Source organism: Hippocampus comes, unplaced genomic scaffold (assembly GCF_001891065.2).
Source record: "Hippocampus comes isolate QL1 unplaced genomic scaffold, H_comes_QL1_v1.1 scaffold109, whole genome shotgun sequence".
Classification (NCBI taxonomy): domain Eukaryota; kingdom Metazoa; phylum Chordata; class Actinopteri; order Syngnathiformes; family Syngnathidae; genus Hippocampus; species Hippocampus comes.
Genome location: NW_017805274.1, coordinates 1,080,428 through 1,095,962, shown reverse-complemented (window position 1 = coordinate 1,095,962; position 15,535 = coordinate 1,080,428). Strand labels below are relative to the sequence as shown.

General features: G+C 46.7%; 3 protein-coding genes across 14 annotated transcripts in view; 1 reads left to right on the top strand and 2 right to left on the bottom strand.

The window, feature by feature from the left end:
- Positions 1–3,683, bottom strand: part of sparta (spartin a) — an 8,302-nt gene extending 4,619 nt beyond the window's left edge. Inside the window, exons 1-2 of one of the 3 annotated variants that reach the window (XM_019869532.1) lie at positions 3,393–3,683; positions 1,944–2,607 (exon numbers count right to left, since the gene is read on the bottom strand). In XM_019869532.1, the coding sequence (XP_019725091.1) occupies positions 1,944–2,606 (663 nt within the window). In that variant the 5' untranslated portion in view covers position 2,607; positions 3,393–3,683. Of the gene's footprint in view, positions 1–1,943; positions 2,608–3,104; positions 3,176–3,392 lie in introns of those variants that run through there. The other 2 variants (XM_019869530.1, XM_019869531.1) reach the window with 2 other exon arrangements.
- A 2,380-nt stretch (positions 3,684–6,063) lies between these two features.
- sertm1 (serine rich and transmembrane domain containing 1) lies at positions 6,064–8,998 on the top strand. 2 transcript variants are annotated; one of them, XM_019869543.1, is made up of 3 exons: positions 6,064–6,147; positions 8,168–8,509; positions 8,550–8,998. In XM_019869543.1, the coding sequence occupies exon 2, from the start codon at positions 8,169–8,171 to the stop codon at positions 8,490–8,492; it is 324 nt and encodes a 107-aa protein (XP_019725102.1). In that variant the 5' UTR covers positions 6,064–6,147; position 8,168; the 3' UTR covers positions 8,493–8,509; positions 8,550–8,998. The 2 variants fall into 2 exon arrangements, with proteins under 2 accessions (XP_019725102.1, XP_019725101.1); XM_019869542.1 differs by lacking the exon at positions 6,064–6,147 and having other exon boundaries at positions 8,117–8,509.
- Positions 8,905–15,535, bottom strand: part of nbeaa (neurobeachin a) — a 49,729-nt gene continuing 43,098 nt past the window's right edge. For 7 of the 9 annotated variants that reach the window (XM_019869511.1, XM_019869501.1, XM_019869504.1 and 4 more), the window contains 16 exons: positions 14,781–14,883; positions 14,587–14,702; positions 14,126–14,238; positions 13,750–13,890; positions 13,454–13,573; positions 13,228–13,380; positions 12,983–13,147; positions 12,822–12,911; positions 12,373–12,565; positions 11,979–12,050; positions 11,726–11,881; positions 11,490–11,660; positions 11,307–11,408; positions 10,976–11,172; positions 10,362–10,513; positions 8,905–10,150 (listed from right to left, as the gene is read on the bottom strand). In XM_019869511.1, coding sequence (XP_019725070.1) covers positions 10,060–10,150; positions 10,362–10,513; positions 10,976–11,172; positions 11,307–11,408; positions 11,490–11,660; positions 11,726–11,881; positions 11,979–12,050; positions 12,373–12,565; positions 12,822–12,911; positions 12,983–13,147; positions 13,228–13,380; positions 13,454–13,573; positions 13,750–13,890; positions 14,126–14,238; positions 14,587–14,702; positions 14,781–14,883 — 2,135 coding nt within the window. In that variant the 3' untranslated portion in view covers positions 8,905–10,059. The remainder of the gene's footprint in view (positions 10,151–10,361; positions 10,514–10,975; positions 11,173–11,306; positions 11,409–11,489; positions 11,661–11,725; positions 11,882–11,978; positions 12,051–12,372; positions 12,566–12,821; positions 12,912–12,982; positions 13,148–13,227; positions 13,381–13,453; positions 13,574–13,749; positions 13,891–14,125; positions 14,239–14,586; positions 14,703–14,780; positions 14,884–15,535) is intronic. The other 2 variants (XM_019869505.1, XM_019869506.1) reach the window with 1 other exon arrangement.

Here is a 15,535-nt window from a genome sequence, read left to right as displayed (position 1 = left end):
ACAAAAAATATAGACACAGGGGCCGGCAGCTGAGTTCATGTTTGTGTCACGCTCACCTGGTCCAACCTGCATGACGAGTGTTTGCGCTCCTCTCCTTCTTCTTTTTTAATTAATTAATAATAATAATAGTAATAATAATAATAATTATATTATGAAAGGTAATATTACTTTCAGACACAAAACATATTCTACAGGAAGTCATTCAGGAAAGAACATGAAGCAGCACGAGTATACACAAGTCATTTTAAAGCTTAAACAACCTCGGGTGAGTAGTAAAAATACAGCAATAATTGAATTCACCTTGTGGTTCCTCTTGTGGAGAAAGAAACAAAGAATGTTCTCTTCTAGATCCTTATTTCACTCTCAAATACTCACTGACATGATTAGAACGTATGAGAAGTTTTGACCTCACCTGTGGCGCACGCTCAGCATTGTCACGTCACTTCCTGTTTATGCTTTTACAACTCAAACTTTCCACTCGGCTGAGTCACTTTTTTAAGGCAAACAGAAATGTCGCTTTTATACTATGGCCGAACAATTTCTTGAAAGAGTAGACGCTTAATTTATGATTATTATTTTTTTGTGTGTGTTGGCTCGGAGTTAAAATGCAAGCGGGCTGTGACGCAAGAGTGTCAATCAGGTTTTTCCTCTCGCGTGAGTCACGAGTGAGGCATCTCAGCAAGCCTGCACAATGAAGAGGCGCGGCATAACCTCAAAAAAAAGTGTAAACAGTAGGAGTACAATAGAGCCAATTTGAATCTGAAAATCGGTTTTGATTTAAAAGACGTGAGCGCACTGAATCGAACCGAATCGCTACACCTTAAGATATCTATCGAATCGTCGTTTATTGGAGAGATGGACACAACCTAATAAATACATTTAAAAAAAATCATATGGCTGTTGGATGAACCCTCCCCCCCCCACCAACATACTATATTTCTCCCATTACACGAACATAGTGTGGGGCTGTTTTATTTTTTTCATCTTTCTTTTTGACGACGCGCTTGGCGGCGACTCATCAGGCTCCGCGTTTTGTCTCCCTCTGCTGGTCATTATTTTTTTCTCCCTCTTGGACGGGTACTGTAGTAAATGTTGAGCGAGTTTCGTTGCTCCATATTCGTGACAATGACTAGACAGTAAATTCAATTCCAATTCATCGTAAATTTTCCACAATTGAATGATATCGAATTCGAACGTAAACTCGCTAAGTATACAGAAAAAAAAGCATAAAAGTTTGCATGCAACTCTTAACACTGTCTTGAGAGGACTACTTTAACTATTCAGAAATCAGCAGTATGACTATTTTAAATAACAGTATCGTTGAGCGCAATTTTGGCTGCTCTCCCCACATAGGGAAAAGGCTGATGGCAACGCACGCTTCCCTGACTCTGTGAGCGACGGAGCTGCTCGTCCGCTGACAGCTCGCCGCCTCGGAGGCCACCTCACCGCACTTGCTCGCTCGGCTGCCGGCGTAGCAGTCGCCGCTGGTTGTCCATCTTGAGAGACGTGTTAGCGGGGCGTGAAAGGAATTTTTGAAAATTGGAAAGACGCTTGCATTAGACATTCCGACCATCTGATTTTTTTTTTTTTTTTTTTTTTTGGTGCCGCCTGACACAACAATGAGCTGTGTGAAGACAACAAAAGCGCTGACTCGCGCGTTAATGCCTCCATTGTGTTGCTGACCAACAATGCGCTGGGTGTCAAGCGCTCAACTTGGCATTCATCAGCTTTGTTTGCTCTCATTCAGTGGGAAGCAACAAAGTCAAAACACTTTGTTACTCATGATGAGGAACGTGAACACGGGCAGCATGAACGACAGCCGGTACAAATTCTAAGGAGCAATTAGTTTTACTTTGTGTTAGTGTATTTGCCACACCAGACTGCAATGCAGTAAAATGATGCATAAAATGATCAGAAAATAATCAAAAGGCAAGTCTACTCACATCCAAGAAGACGGGTCCTCTCCCATCAGGCGGCTGGGTAGCAAAGCTGACGATGCGAAGATATCCGGGATGTGACAGGGCGCTCACCTGCCCGCTGGGGGCCACGAAGAACATCTGCACGCCAGAGGAGATCAGAAGCAGCTCGCTCTGGCTTTCCGGCGCCGCCGGGCTCCACCCTGTTGGTGCGGGCCCGCCGGCCAGGCTGCGGTGGCCGTCAGCGGGCTGGGGCGAGTACACCGGGGGCTGCGCCGGAGTCTGGGACATGACGGGAGGCGCGTTCCTCAACGGGAGCACAGGAGGGATGGAGGGGTACAGATGCTGCACGGGGTGAAGGCTGGGGGTCAGGTCCATGAGCAGCCGCCTCCTCTGGGCGGGAGGGGGCGTTTGCGAGGCATCCAGGGCGGAGAGGTGGCTGCTGACAGTGAACAGGGCGCCCTCCATTCTCCGCTGCAGCTCTCGGGCTCGCTCCCACATGGGCCCCTGGTGACGCGGCCCCCCGGTGGGCACGCCCACGCCCTGTATGAGGTGCTGGTGGCCCTTGCGGTAGTAGTCGGCCGCCTCGGAGCGATTGCCGCCCTCCTCCAGCGTCAGGCCGCGGCTCAGGCAGCGGAAGGCCAGCTCGTACTGGTCCTTGATCAGCAGTAGCTCCGCCGGCTCCGCCATGCTGAGCAAAACAAAATGTCACCACTTATATTAGGATGAATTACTTCAGAGTACGTTGCTTTTAGAACTTGGAGATTTCAACAAATCTGTAAAAAAATAAAATTAAAAATATATGGCATTCCCCCCAAATATAAATATATTATCATATCATTCAAACATAACCAATGTAAATATGAAATAAATTTTTTTAATAAAAATACAACAGAAAGTATTTTTAAAAATGGATATCAATGAATAAATTGTGAAATATAAAATACACACACACACACACACACACACATATATATATATACACACATACACACACACACACACACACACATACACACACACACACACACACACACAATATGTATAAAGTAAAACATATTTTATTACTACCAAATAAAATTAAATGAAATGCATAAACTACATAAAAAAAACTAAATCCTTCATGTAAAAAAATATTAATATAAAATACTAAATAAATGATTACTATAAAGCACAAAAAATATAGACACAGGGGCCGGCAGCTGAGTTCATGTTTGTGTCACGCTCACCTGGTCCAACCTGCATGACGAGTGTTTGCGCTCCTCTCCTTCTTCTTTTTTAATTAATTAATAATAATAATAGTAATAATAATAATAATAATTATATTATGAAAGGTAATATTACTTTCAGGCACAAAACATATTCTACAGGAAGTCATTCAGGAAAGAACATGAAGCAGCACGAGTATACACAAGTCATTTTAAAGCTTAAACAACCTCGGGTGAGTAGTAAAAATACAGCAATAATTGAATTCACCTTGTGGTTCCTCTTGTGGAGAAAGAAACAAAGAATGTTCTCTTCTAGATCCTTATTTCACTCTCAAATACTCACTGACATGATTAGAACGTATGAGAAGTTTTGACCTCACCTGTGGCGCACGCTCAGCATTGTCACGTCACTTCCTGTTTATGCTTTTACAACTCAAACTTTCCACTCGGCTGAGTCACTTTTTTAAGGCAAACAGAAATGTCGCTTTTATACTATGGCCGAACAATTTCTTGAAAGAGTAGACGCTTAATTTATGATTATTATTTTTTTGTGTGTGTTGGCTCGGAGTTAAAATGCAAGCGGGCTGTGACGCAAGAGTGTCAATCAGGTTTTTCCTCTCGCGTGAGTCACGAGTGAGGCATCTCAGCAAGCCTGCACAATGAAGAGGCGCGGCATAACCTCAAAAAAAAGTGTAAACAGTAGGAGTACAATAGAGCCAATTTGAATCTGAAAATCGGTTTTGATTTAAAAGACGTGAGCGCACTGAATCGAACCGAATCGCTACACCTTAAGATATCTATCGAATCGTCGTTTATTGGAGAGATGGACACAACCTAATAAATACATTTAAAAAAAATCATATGGCTGTTGGATGAACCCTCCCCCCCCCACCAACATACTATATTTCTCCCATTACACGAACATAGTGTGGGGCTGTTTTATTTTTTTCATCTTTCTTTTTGACGACGCGCTTGGCGGCGACTCATCAGGCTCCGCGTTTTGTCTCCCTCTGCTGGTCATTATTTTTTTCTCCCTCTTGGACGGGTACTGTAGTAAATGTTGAGCGAGTTTCGTTGCTCCATATTCGTGACAATGACTAGACAGTAAATTCAATTCCAATTCATCGTAAATTTTCCACAATTGAATGATATCGAATTCGAACGTAAACTCGCTAAGTATACAGAAAAAAAAGCATAAAAGTTTGCATGCAACTCTTAACACTGTCTTGAGAGGACTACTTTAACTATTCAGAAATCAGCAGTATGACTATTTTAAATAACAGTATCGTTGAGCGCAATTTTGGCTGCTCTCCCCACATAGGGAAAAGGCTGATGGCAACGCACGCTTCCCTGACTCTGTGAGCGACGGAGCTGCTCGTCCGCTGACAGCTCGCCGCCTCGGAGGCCACCTCACCGCACTTGCTCGCTCGGCTGCCGGCGTAGCAGTCGCCGCTGGTTGTCCATCTTGAGAGACGTGTTAGCGGGGCGTGAAAGGAATTTTTGAAAATTGGAAAGACGCTTGCATTAGACATTCCGACCATCTGATTCAGAGACGAGCCATTCTTTAAAAAAAAAAAAAACAGAAGCGGGGAATTTACCTAATTGCATGCTTTGAATGGGGTAAAAGTAGTGCCATCAAAATGTTTACATCACCAAATACAGTATGTTGACTTTCTTGAGAGCGACTACTATTGTTCTGGTATTTTTGGTAACTTGCAGTGATCATTTCTGTTTATTTTTTCAGTTAGCTTTGGCTCACTGTGGAAGGAATGAATTACAAATGTCGAGAAACATGTCATCATTTTTGCATTATTAGAGCGCCCCTCCACCCCATCCCTCCCCACCACCACCATCACCACCCCAAAAAATCTTTTGTCTTCCTAAATTATTCATGTATTCAAATATTCTGACCGGAGAGGCTGTAAAACCGTAAATGGCTAAAATGGTGGAAGACATTCTCTTGTATTCCACGCAAGAGTGACTTCAGTAGACGGTAAAACGTCTCACTCGGATGCTGTCGCAGGTTTTTTTGTTTTGGGATGGCGCCAGCGTCTGTTTGCCATTTCCCTCATTGTTATTCTGGACCAGCACACCATGGCTGACACTCACAGCCATGATGTGTGTGTGTGTGTGGGTGGGTGTGGGTGTCACCCACTGTCAACACCCTCACATCATCTCCGCTGACCTGACGCAAGCATCGATACCGGCGAGAAAAACAAACTAGTGGACATTTCTGAGATGTCTATTATGTTTCAACAGTGAAGTCCTTCCATCCATTTATTATCCGAGCCGCAAACAAAAATCCAATAAATATCAAGAAATCAATATTAAAAAGAGGTGATTAAAACCCTTAGATGCGAATACATACAGCGAGATGCACATGAACGCCGACCTCCAGTCGGCAATGTGCGTGAGCCACATGCCTCGGGAGGGTGAGCGAGGAGCTGCAAGAACAAAATGGCGCAACTATTTGGGATTATCCGGGAAGAACTGGGAATTAGGGAACGCTTCCCGGAGTTTTGAGATTAGCCACAAAATGGGAGTCGAGGCCCCAAAAAAACTTATCGTTGTCCTTCAGTCTTCTCACTCACGCACACGCGCATGCACACACACGTTTTGTGTGCCTATGAAAATGTGCGCCCGTGTGTGTGTGTGTGTGTGTGTGTCTGTGTGTGTACAGTATTGATCCGTTTTTAATAAGCATGGTCACAGTAGAAAAATGAGGAGGAGACGTGATGAGTTATTGGATGGTTCATGGGAATGATGACGTGAGTGTGTGTGTGTGTGTGTGTGTGTGTGTCATAGTATACCTTTACATGTTAAAACTCTAATCCTGTGAATTAAATGATGAGATGTGTGTGTTTGTGTGGTGCTGATGAGAGAAAGCAAGAGAGAGTGAGGGAGCGGGAGAGAGAGGGGGGGCGGGTGTCGGGGGGAGGGGTTGGGGAGTAAAGTGTGCATCAGAGCGTCCGGGCAGAGTAAGAGGCGACATGGAGCTGGCTTGACGTCCGACATCCACTCAGGTTTGCTGAATGGCTTCCTGTTGCTTCTTTTCGTTTTTCCTTCCGAGACTATTAAATTGACGCCACTTTTACACGATGCGAGGGTGAGATGCTTGTGAACTTGCTGGGACATGAGTGTCGTTCATCCAATGCTGAGTGTAGTCAATCAAATAGTGTTAGCGGAGACTTACGTTTGGGGACAAAAACCAAATGTGGGCGCATGAATGACATGCTGAGAGACGGGTGTCATTGTAGAGGCATTGGTGTGCACAGCATGCTGAGAAACGGGTGTAGTTAATCAAATGCTGAGTGCAGACAGTCAACGAGATGATATGCTGAGACACGAGTGTCGTCTGAGGACTGAAATGCTGAGAGACGATTGAGGGCCAGCGTATGCAGTCACAGTTGAGCGCAGCACGCTGAGACATGAGTGTAGTCGTCCCTCGAATGAACGACATGCTGAGAGATAACAATAGTCACTTAAACGGATGACATGCCGGGGAAATTTGTTTCGTCAATACAGTGGGTAAAATGCTGAGAGACGGTCAAATGTGCGCCACATGCTGAGACATGAGTGGAGTCAATGAAATAGAAGACATGCGGAGATAATATATGATTATAGCCAATTGAAATGATTGATATGCTGAGAGATGATTGCAATCACACGTCTGCTGAGATGCGAGTTGAAACGCTGCTGAGTCACTAAACTCTCTGTATTTGGGGCCGAGAGACGAGCGCGGTAAGAGGAAGAGGACAACATACTGACACACACACGCACACCAAATGTCATGACATTTTGTCACACATCAATCGTCTCCATTATTCATGACGTGAGGATCCTCTGAGGAGAAAGAGAGATTAAATATTTGTACTTGCAGAATGACAGATTTTTTTGGGCCACTGATAAGCCAAAAAAAAAAAAAAATGCATCAATCAAACCACACCAAGTGCCGAGAGATGATGGTGCGGTCGTTAATCAAATGGTTGATGCTGAGACATGAGCATCGGCAACCAAATGGACGAAGCGCTGAGAGGCAATAGTGCACAAAATGCGAGATGAGTGTCGTCACTACCGTGGATGACATGCTGAGACATTAAAATCATAAATAAACTGCTTGAAATGCCAAGTGATAATCACACTAGTGCACAAAATTCAGAGAGATGGTTGTAATTAAATGGATGTTGCTGAGACACGAGTGTCATCAACGAAATGTTCGAAATGCTGGCCAATCACATGAACGACATGCTGAGACATGAGTGTCGTCAATCAAATGGGTGACATATTGAGAGGTACCGTAAATGGAGTTAAAGGGAGGATGCTGAGACAACAAAACTGGTGAAACGCTGTCCGCCGGTCCAGACTGTGCAGTTGCATAAGTGCTGAGAGAGGAGCATAGTCAAACTAACAAACAAACAATGTCGCCCGTTAGAAACAAACCAAGCTCGCTAACGCGTGCTAGGTGGCGATCACGAGTCCTTTCAAAAGGCATTTGCCAGTCAAACCCGTGACCCCGAAAGCCTGGTTGCCAGGCGACAAAAAGCCTGATTAAGAGCAATTATCAAGCACTCAAGCTCACAACGAACAGGGACAGATCACAGGCAGGCAAACAACACAAGTCCCCACATTTGCCGCGCACTGGAGGAGACACAGAAACGCTCAGCTGGGGACGAAAGTGTGATAAGAAGTGACATCGTACGGACAAGATTACCTCTAAGATCAAAAGCAAGCCTTCCTGCTCTTTTGGCCTCATGTGAAGGAGATGACGGTTTACCTCGCGGAATACGAGTGAGAGAAGGGCTCCCCCTGTTGTTGCTATTCTAAAAAGCAGGATCAATATCGCGATAGGTTCATGGACTTCCTATGTGTACTTGTTGACTTCCCTTCTTAAATGATTCATCTTGTAGTAATTTTTTTTTTTATATCAGGAAAAACCTGCCATTGGAACAGGGGTGTGTAGACATTTTATATGCGCCGTACACCTATTTTTTTTAAACACTTATAAGGTTCTTGTCATGATTTTGCTGCTGCTGGAATGCCCAGGATGGACCAAACCGGTACCTCAGCGGTGGAAAACGGAACCTTCCCGCACTTCCCTCCAACATCCGTCCCCGGATCGTCATCAGGATCGGCGGTGGCGTCTCTGAGTCGAGCTGGCGGCGTTTCCGTGTACGTGTGGCTGTTCCTGGGCCTTCTGCTGTTCCTGCTCAGCCTGCTGGTCATCGCTCTCCATAGGCTGAAGAATATCATCTCGTCCTCGTCCTCTTGCTCCTCATCCTGCGGCGAGCCTCGGAGCACCTTCACCAACGTGGAGATCTGCAGCGTCTCGTCTTCGCGGCGGTCCACCGTGTCTTCGCTGTGCGCCTGAGGCTCACACACACACACACACACACACACACACACACACACACACACACACACACACGGGAAAACACATGCCAGGCCGCTGCAAAGACTTCTGGGAAATGAAGGGGAACTGTCCATTAAAGGGTAATTAAATGTTTGAAAATGTTTTGTTTCACTGGCTTGTGTACACCGCCGTCACTTTCTGGAGGTATAAAAAGCAGGATGACAGAGGATGACGTTCAATGACACTGGTCAACAGAAAATTTTAATCAGAGATGGTTTACATGAATTGACTTGACTGAGGCGCATTCGTCGGCATCTTTTCCGACCAATCATTCATATTTTTTCCCCCCTGACAAGAGAAAAAGAGCGAAATGTGTTGCTTGTTCCAGAAGGCGTGTGAAATGCATCAATTAAAAAGCGGAGTCAACAAATTCTTTGCATAATTTATTTTTCTTATGATTTTTTTTTCCCAACTCACACATGTCATATTTTACATCTTTGCAATAAAACATGAATACAATAGTTTTTAAGGGTTTCATAGATCCAAAAATATTTCAACTTTTTTTTTTCTTCCTTTGTCGGTTTTTGGATATACGTGTGTGTGTGTGTGTGTGTGTGTGTGTGTGTGTGTGTGTGTAGCTAGAGTTACGCGTATGTGCGTCCAACGCCGGTCGTACGCACGCTCGTTGTCATATTGCTGTAAAGTCTTCACATGTGAGCGTTTAAATACAAACATCGATGCACAAAGTATTCATCCCGGCCCCGGACGAGAAGGAACAGAAAGAATCCGGCCCATCGTAAGAGTCATCGCAATCATAACAATTAAAGCCCCCTGTGAAAAGGCAATAAGAAACAAAGCCTAAACATAAATAATGATGTGTGATTGGTGCAAAGTGCAAATAGAAAACAAACTAATATGGATTCTTTTTAAATAATGTGAGCACGTGGGCCGGGAAAAAAAAAAAATTGAGACTTTTTATGTACATATTTGACACGACGACCACTAAATGTTGAAGGGGGAGGGGGACGAAGTTGAAATCAGAAGTGTCTGTGTCCATGGGAGGGGTGGGGGTCTTCATCGTTGTCAGTAACACAGTAACATCTCCGGCAAAAACAATTACCATCCTTGACTTTCTTACATTTGTCGTCACGGTCGCCGTCCTTGTCATTACATATGTTTCAGATAACAACAAATGAAAGGACACACACACCCAAAAAAAAAAAAAAAAAAGAGGCAGAGTTGTATTTACATTTAAGTAAAAGAATCAAAACCGTAAAAGGAACCGAAAGGCGGATCATCTCCGCAAAGAGTGTTCGGCTCACTGAAGCGTTAAAGCAGACCCCCCCCAAACCCAGAACCTAACCCGCCAGCACCAGCGACCAATCCGCACTCTGATGGGTGTCGTCGTCTTTGGGCTCGGGTGTGTGTGTGTGTGTGTGTGTGTGTGTGTGTGTGTGTGTGTGTGTGTGTGTGTGTGTGCGTGTGCGTGTGTGTGTGTGTGTGAGACAGTAGACAGAGTCCTGTCAAAGGAACCAGGACGTCAAGTCTTCTTCTTGTGTACCTGGAGTGTCGCTTTGCCGCGGCCTCAGTAGCGGTTCTGATGCTCGTAGTGCCAGCGGTTGAAGTCGATGTTGAACGCCACAATGCTGCCAGACGCCATCCCGGTGATTAACGTTCTGTGGCAAAAAACACAAAGTCAGGCGACGGTTTCCCTGGTAATAGTTTTCTGATTCGACTAACAATTTCCATTGCAACAATTAAATAATAACTGCAACAACAAAACATTATCCGTAGCAACAGGTATCTCAGCAAGTTTCTTCCCTTAGTTTTTTTTTTTTTTAACTGGAATGGAACAGCACTAAGGGATGGCGTGGTCGCCGTGGTTACCTCTGGTCGTGCGACAGGTCCATGGCGCGGATCCCGGCGTCACATCCCGGGTAGATGTAGAGCTGCTTGAAATCGCAGGCCTGCCACACCTCCACCACGCCGTTGTCGCCGCCCGTCACCAGATTTTGCCCGTCGCTGCTCAGCAGGATGGCCTGGCGGGACGGAAGCGGAGGAGTTCGATTGAAGGTTAAAAGCGGTCGCCTCCAGCGATACAATTAAATTCTCGTGCGATATGTGGCTCATGGCAATGATTCCATATGATTCAAAAACACGATGTGGTTAATCTGAAACTATCAAATAATGACAAAAAAAAAAAAAAAAAAATTGGCTCATTTAGAACGATACTATTCAATGCAAGAACAATATTTGGCTGATATGCAACCATATGATTCGATTGCAGGATGATATTTGGCTCGTTGAATAAACAACGTGATATATGAAGGAGAGCTGCCTCATCTGGAACAATAACATTAATTTCTAGGTGATTTTTCCTGGTCTAGAACAATATCATTTGTTTAAAAAAAAAAAAAAAAAAAAAAAGGCTATCTGACGAATCTGGAAGGATACGAGAGCAATACTTGAAATTCAAGTTTCACGCCGGCGTTGAGGCTCACCCGCGTGGAGTCGTTGACTTCCATCTGAGCCAGGAGCTTGCCGTTGATGCTGAAGTTGCAAAAGCGCCCTCGATCGTAGTAGATGATGCAGTGGCCCTCGCTGGACACCGAGATCAGACGAGGTTGCTGGCACAACTCGGGACCCTCCAGGGCCCTCAGGAGGTCCCCCGTGATGGTGTGGACCAGGCACGGACCCTCTAAAAAGACGCCAGACGCATATTTAGACGCAACTCGCTAAATATTTCTAATCTACCAGAATACATTTTGATTCGACGCCAATACATTGAAAATTCGCATCCTCATGAACCCTACACGCAACAATTCAATTTACCTTTGGCCCCGCTGATGACCAATCCCAGCTCGGCGCAGACAGACACGCACACCACCTCGTGGTCGTGTCCCGTCAGGACGGCCCGGGGGGCGGGATAGTCACCTGCAGTTAAAATGGGGAAAAAAAAAGAAGGTTCATTTCGAGTTGAGACTCTCTTAGTAGTGTCTAGAGTCCGGCACTTACTGTTGTTGGGGTTGTCCCCGATAATGTGGTGCCGCCCGCTCCAGTACCACAGAAGAAGAGTGGCGTCCCGGGAACCCGACACGATGTAACAGTCTCCCCCGATGTAGGACTCGGACCGGGCCAGACACGTCACAACGTCCCAGTGGCCAAACACGATCTGAGTCAGTTTCCCTTTAGGGGGAGCGTGAAGGGTTTCAAAAGGCGGTTCGGAACCGAACGCGTCCGATGGGTCGTACCGGTCTCGGTGGAGTAGACGCGGAAACTCTTGTCCCAGAAGCCGCACACCAGGATGTAACGGTTGTCGGCCGTCACCACGAAGCAGTGCGTGTTGATCTGGATGCTCTGGTCCACCAGGTCTGTGATCTGACGCTTGTTGGTGCCGGAGTTGTTGGCTGGACGGAACCGCACGGACACTTTCATGACATCACTGCCCCCTTTGAAGGGAGGCTCTCTTTTGATGGGCTGAATACGAGAAGCGGGCTGACTGACCTATGAGAGGGTCCATCTCGATGGGAAGGTGGTGCGCCTGTTCCAGGGAATATCCCGGCGCGCCTCGCAGGCCTGGAGACGGTCCAACAAAACACATTTAAACCATTTGGTAAGTTATTTGGCAATCGGCTTCTCTTCAACGATATTCCGGTCATCTAGAATGATACAATTTCATTCAACAACACCAAGCAGCTCATCCGGAACAACCCAGCTCATTTCGAGACCAATATTTAGAATATTTAGCTCATCCAGCCTACCTTGTAGGCTCCAATTTGATACCCGAACAAAATTTGGCTCATCCTAAAATGAACTACACAATTCAAGAACGTCTCCTCCCGAACGACCCACTGCACGTAAGCGGCTCAGTAAATCTGGTGCGGACAGACTGACTGACCGACGGTGTTGTGCCAGCGGTTGACGGCAAAGAGGCGGCTGCACGTGACCGTGACGGCGGCGGGGATGCTGAGGTGAGGCAGCGTGTTGGCGGCCACGTGGGTGACGGGAGAGTTGGACGGGAACTTGAGCACCATGATCACGTCCTGCTGCATCTGATCCTTAAACATCAGAGGACTCTGAGGAAGGAAACACTGGTGAGACAGACAGAGAGAGCCAGGAAGAGGAAGAGGAGGATGAGGGGGACGGAAATGGAGGAAGGGACAGACCCAGGTGGGAAAGGGGGGGAGAGGAGGAGGGGGAGGGCGGGGAAAAAGGCAAGATTAGTGGGAGATGAGGGTCACAGCAGGTTCACACCAAGGAGCAAGGGATCGGGTCGACATGGAGGAAGAGTAGAGGCTAAACGGCATGTGTGCGTGTGTGTGTGTATAAATGGTCGCTGAGTCTCACCAGGTGCATGGCAGAGGATCGAGGTGGGTGTGGCTCAATCAACAGCTGCGACGGGATCTGCCCGCACGCCTGAATCTGCGCCTCCATCACCTGCACGGACACAGAAGGGTCAGCCTAGAGCACCATAGAGCCCGAACGGGTTGCGGCCACTGATTGCCGACCTCCCGTTGCACTGCGTCCAGGTTGTCCAGGTTGACGGCCCCCTCGTAGGACAGGAAGTTGAAGACGTTGAGCGCCCGCACGGCCTCGGGGCCCCGCTGCTTGTATCCGAAGATCAGGTCGATCCATTGGTGGAGCTGGCACGACACGAACTCACTCTCCAGCGCCTAAACGGGCAAGCGGGAAGGAACTATTTTGGGACCACGCCGCTGCAAGATGCGCTATGCTACGAGAAAAGCGGTCTCACCATGCGGTTGATGCGCACAAAATCTTCGGGCTTCTTGGCCCAGACGGGCAACTCCACGTCGCAGACGGGCAGCCCGTCGTCGCGCACGCCAAGCTCGTACTCGTTGCTGTTGACGAACATCTCGGGCAGGTAGTAGAACTCGGGTATCAGCTCCTGCGGGACCACCACAGTGCCGTCAGAGGGGGTACCCACCTAAGGAACCGGACGCCTCGACGGGCCGCCTTACGGTCACGTCCGCTGTGTCCCTCTGACAGTTCCTCCACGAACGGCCGATGCCCGAGAAGGTTCGGTCGGCGTGGTCGAACTTGCCGTCGTTGGCGTTGATGAAGAAGGTGGTGAACGGCTCCTGTGGACAGAAACGCACGTCAAAGTCACATTTTAAAGTTTATAATTGTCCTCTGAATTGGACAAGCCCTGGTCCACATGCTGGCTGTCAAATCAATCTCGTGTCAAGTTTGAGAGAGAAATGCGTGGATTTCCTCTGAGCAAACTGCAGCCATGGCCGCCAAGACTGTGACTCACTATTCTGAGCATCCACATGAGGGTTGAGTGCGCCGTGGAGTAGAGGGTGGCGTAGTGGTCAGGGGGCGAGCTGTCGTCGTCCCACGTCTCGTAGCGCTCGGCGTAGAACGCGGCCCGCTTGGGGTTCAGAGCACCGATGGGCTAAAGAAAGAAAACCAGAGAGTGTCATTTAAAAAAAAAAAAAAAAACAAACAAACAAAAAACAAAACAAAACTGTACTATGGATTTTTGCCAGTAGGGGGTGCCCCACCAATGCATTTTTGAGCATCGCTTCAGAATTTCTTCTGTCTCTACGCCGCCGGCAGCACTTTTGACTTTTGGCAGCTAACGAGTTGCTGTGACATAACGGGGCGTGGAAGCGGAAGAGCACTCTAACCTTGGAAAGGTCTCGGAAGTTGCCGGGCAACGTGAGATCCAGCTCCTCGGAGTCGTAATTGGTCAGCACCCAGGGGAAGACGGGGTACTGGTTCAGGTCGTTGTACGTCCTCCCTGTGGATGCCAGCATCACGCGCGGCTCGTTAGAGTGCGCCTCATTAGCGAGCTTTCAACGGCACAGTGAAGGATTACGTAATGTAAGAGGGTAATTCTTTGAAATTGTCTGCCTCGTCCAAAAACAAGTATGCAAAGTTTATTCAAGGCCTTTTAGGAAAGCGTGCATGCTAGCTGCATTCGAGACTTGAACTTTACAGAAAAAATGTTTGCTAGGTTTGAAGATTCAAAATAATCTTTGTTTATAAATAATGAGTTTCTGGTTTCTTTGAATACTCCAAACTGTCTTACAGGTGTATGAAACAAACAAACAAAAAAAAAAAAGGTATGCTAGCTTGTTGTGCTAACCTGCAATGGTGTTGAGGAACATGAGGTACTCAAAGTTGGAGATCTCCCTGCGCTGCCAACGCTGCGTCATGTTGGACGACTTGAAGAGCTGACGCGGCGTGGCCAACGAGATCCGCCTACACACGAACATGACAAACACAGGTCTGTGGTGAAAGACAACAAGATAAGGTCGCCCATTAGCAGCCCGCACCTACCTGGCTTGAGGCAGACCGTAACTAGTTCCGACGCCCACCCGGGGGAGGCTGTAGACTACCCGCTTGACTGTGGCCTGGTCGGGAAAGTTGAACATCACCGATGCTGACGAGGAAGAGGACGATCATTACTCATCATAAAGATGATATATTTTTTAACAGACAAATGTACCCTGAACACCAAAACGGTTGACTTCCTGTGTGCTGTTTACAGCATGGCTACTTGAATGAATTTTTTGTGGTTCTACTCATGATAGACTTGTCGACCAAATTTGGTGCACCGAAATGAAACTGGATTCGGAGGCTAAATTTTCAAAAATCTTGGCAAGTCAAACTTGCGAAATTGAGCCTAAAAAGTCAGATTCAAGACAACATGGCCGACTTCCTGTGTCTTCCCAGTTATGGCTTTTTGTGGGTCTACTTATTATAGACATGCTGAACAAATCTCATGTTGCTAAGACTTCAAATATTGATGAATGAAACCATCCTAATGCAAAATGCCCAAACTGACCCTAAAATGACCACGTTTAACCAAAATGGCAGGCTTACTAAGTCTTTCCGGGTAGGCTCCTTGAGACTTTTTTGCCAATTTGCTCAAAATTGACATGCCTCCCAAATTTCACATTGCGAAACGAAGCTGGCTTTGGGGGCTGAATTTTCTAAATGAATGGTGACTCAAACTTGGCCAAAATGCCACTAAAATGAAAACCTTGAAACCAAAATGGCTGACTTCGTGTTTGCCGTTTACAGCATGGGGA

Coding starts and splice junctions, on each gene's coding strand:
- sertm1 (XM_019869542.1), top strand. CDS start 8,160: ATGCCCAGGATGGACCAAACCGGTACCTCAGCGGTGGAAAACGGAACC.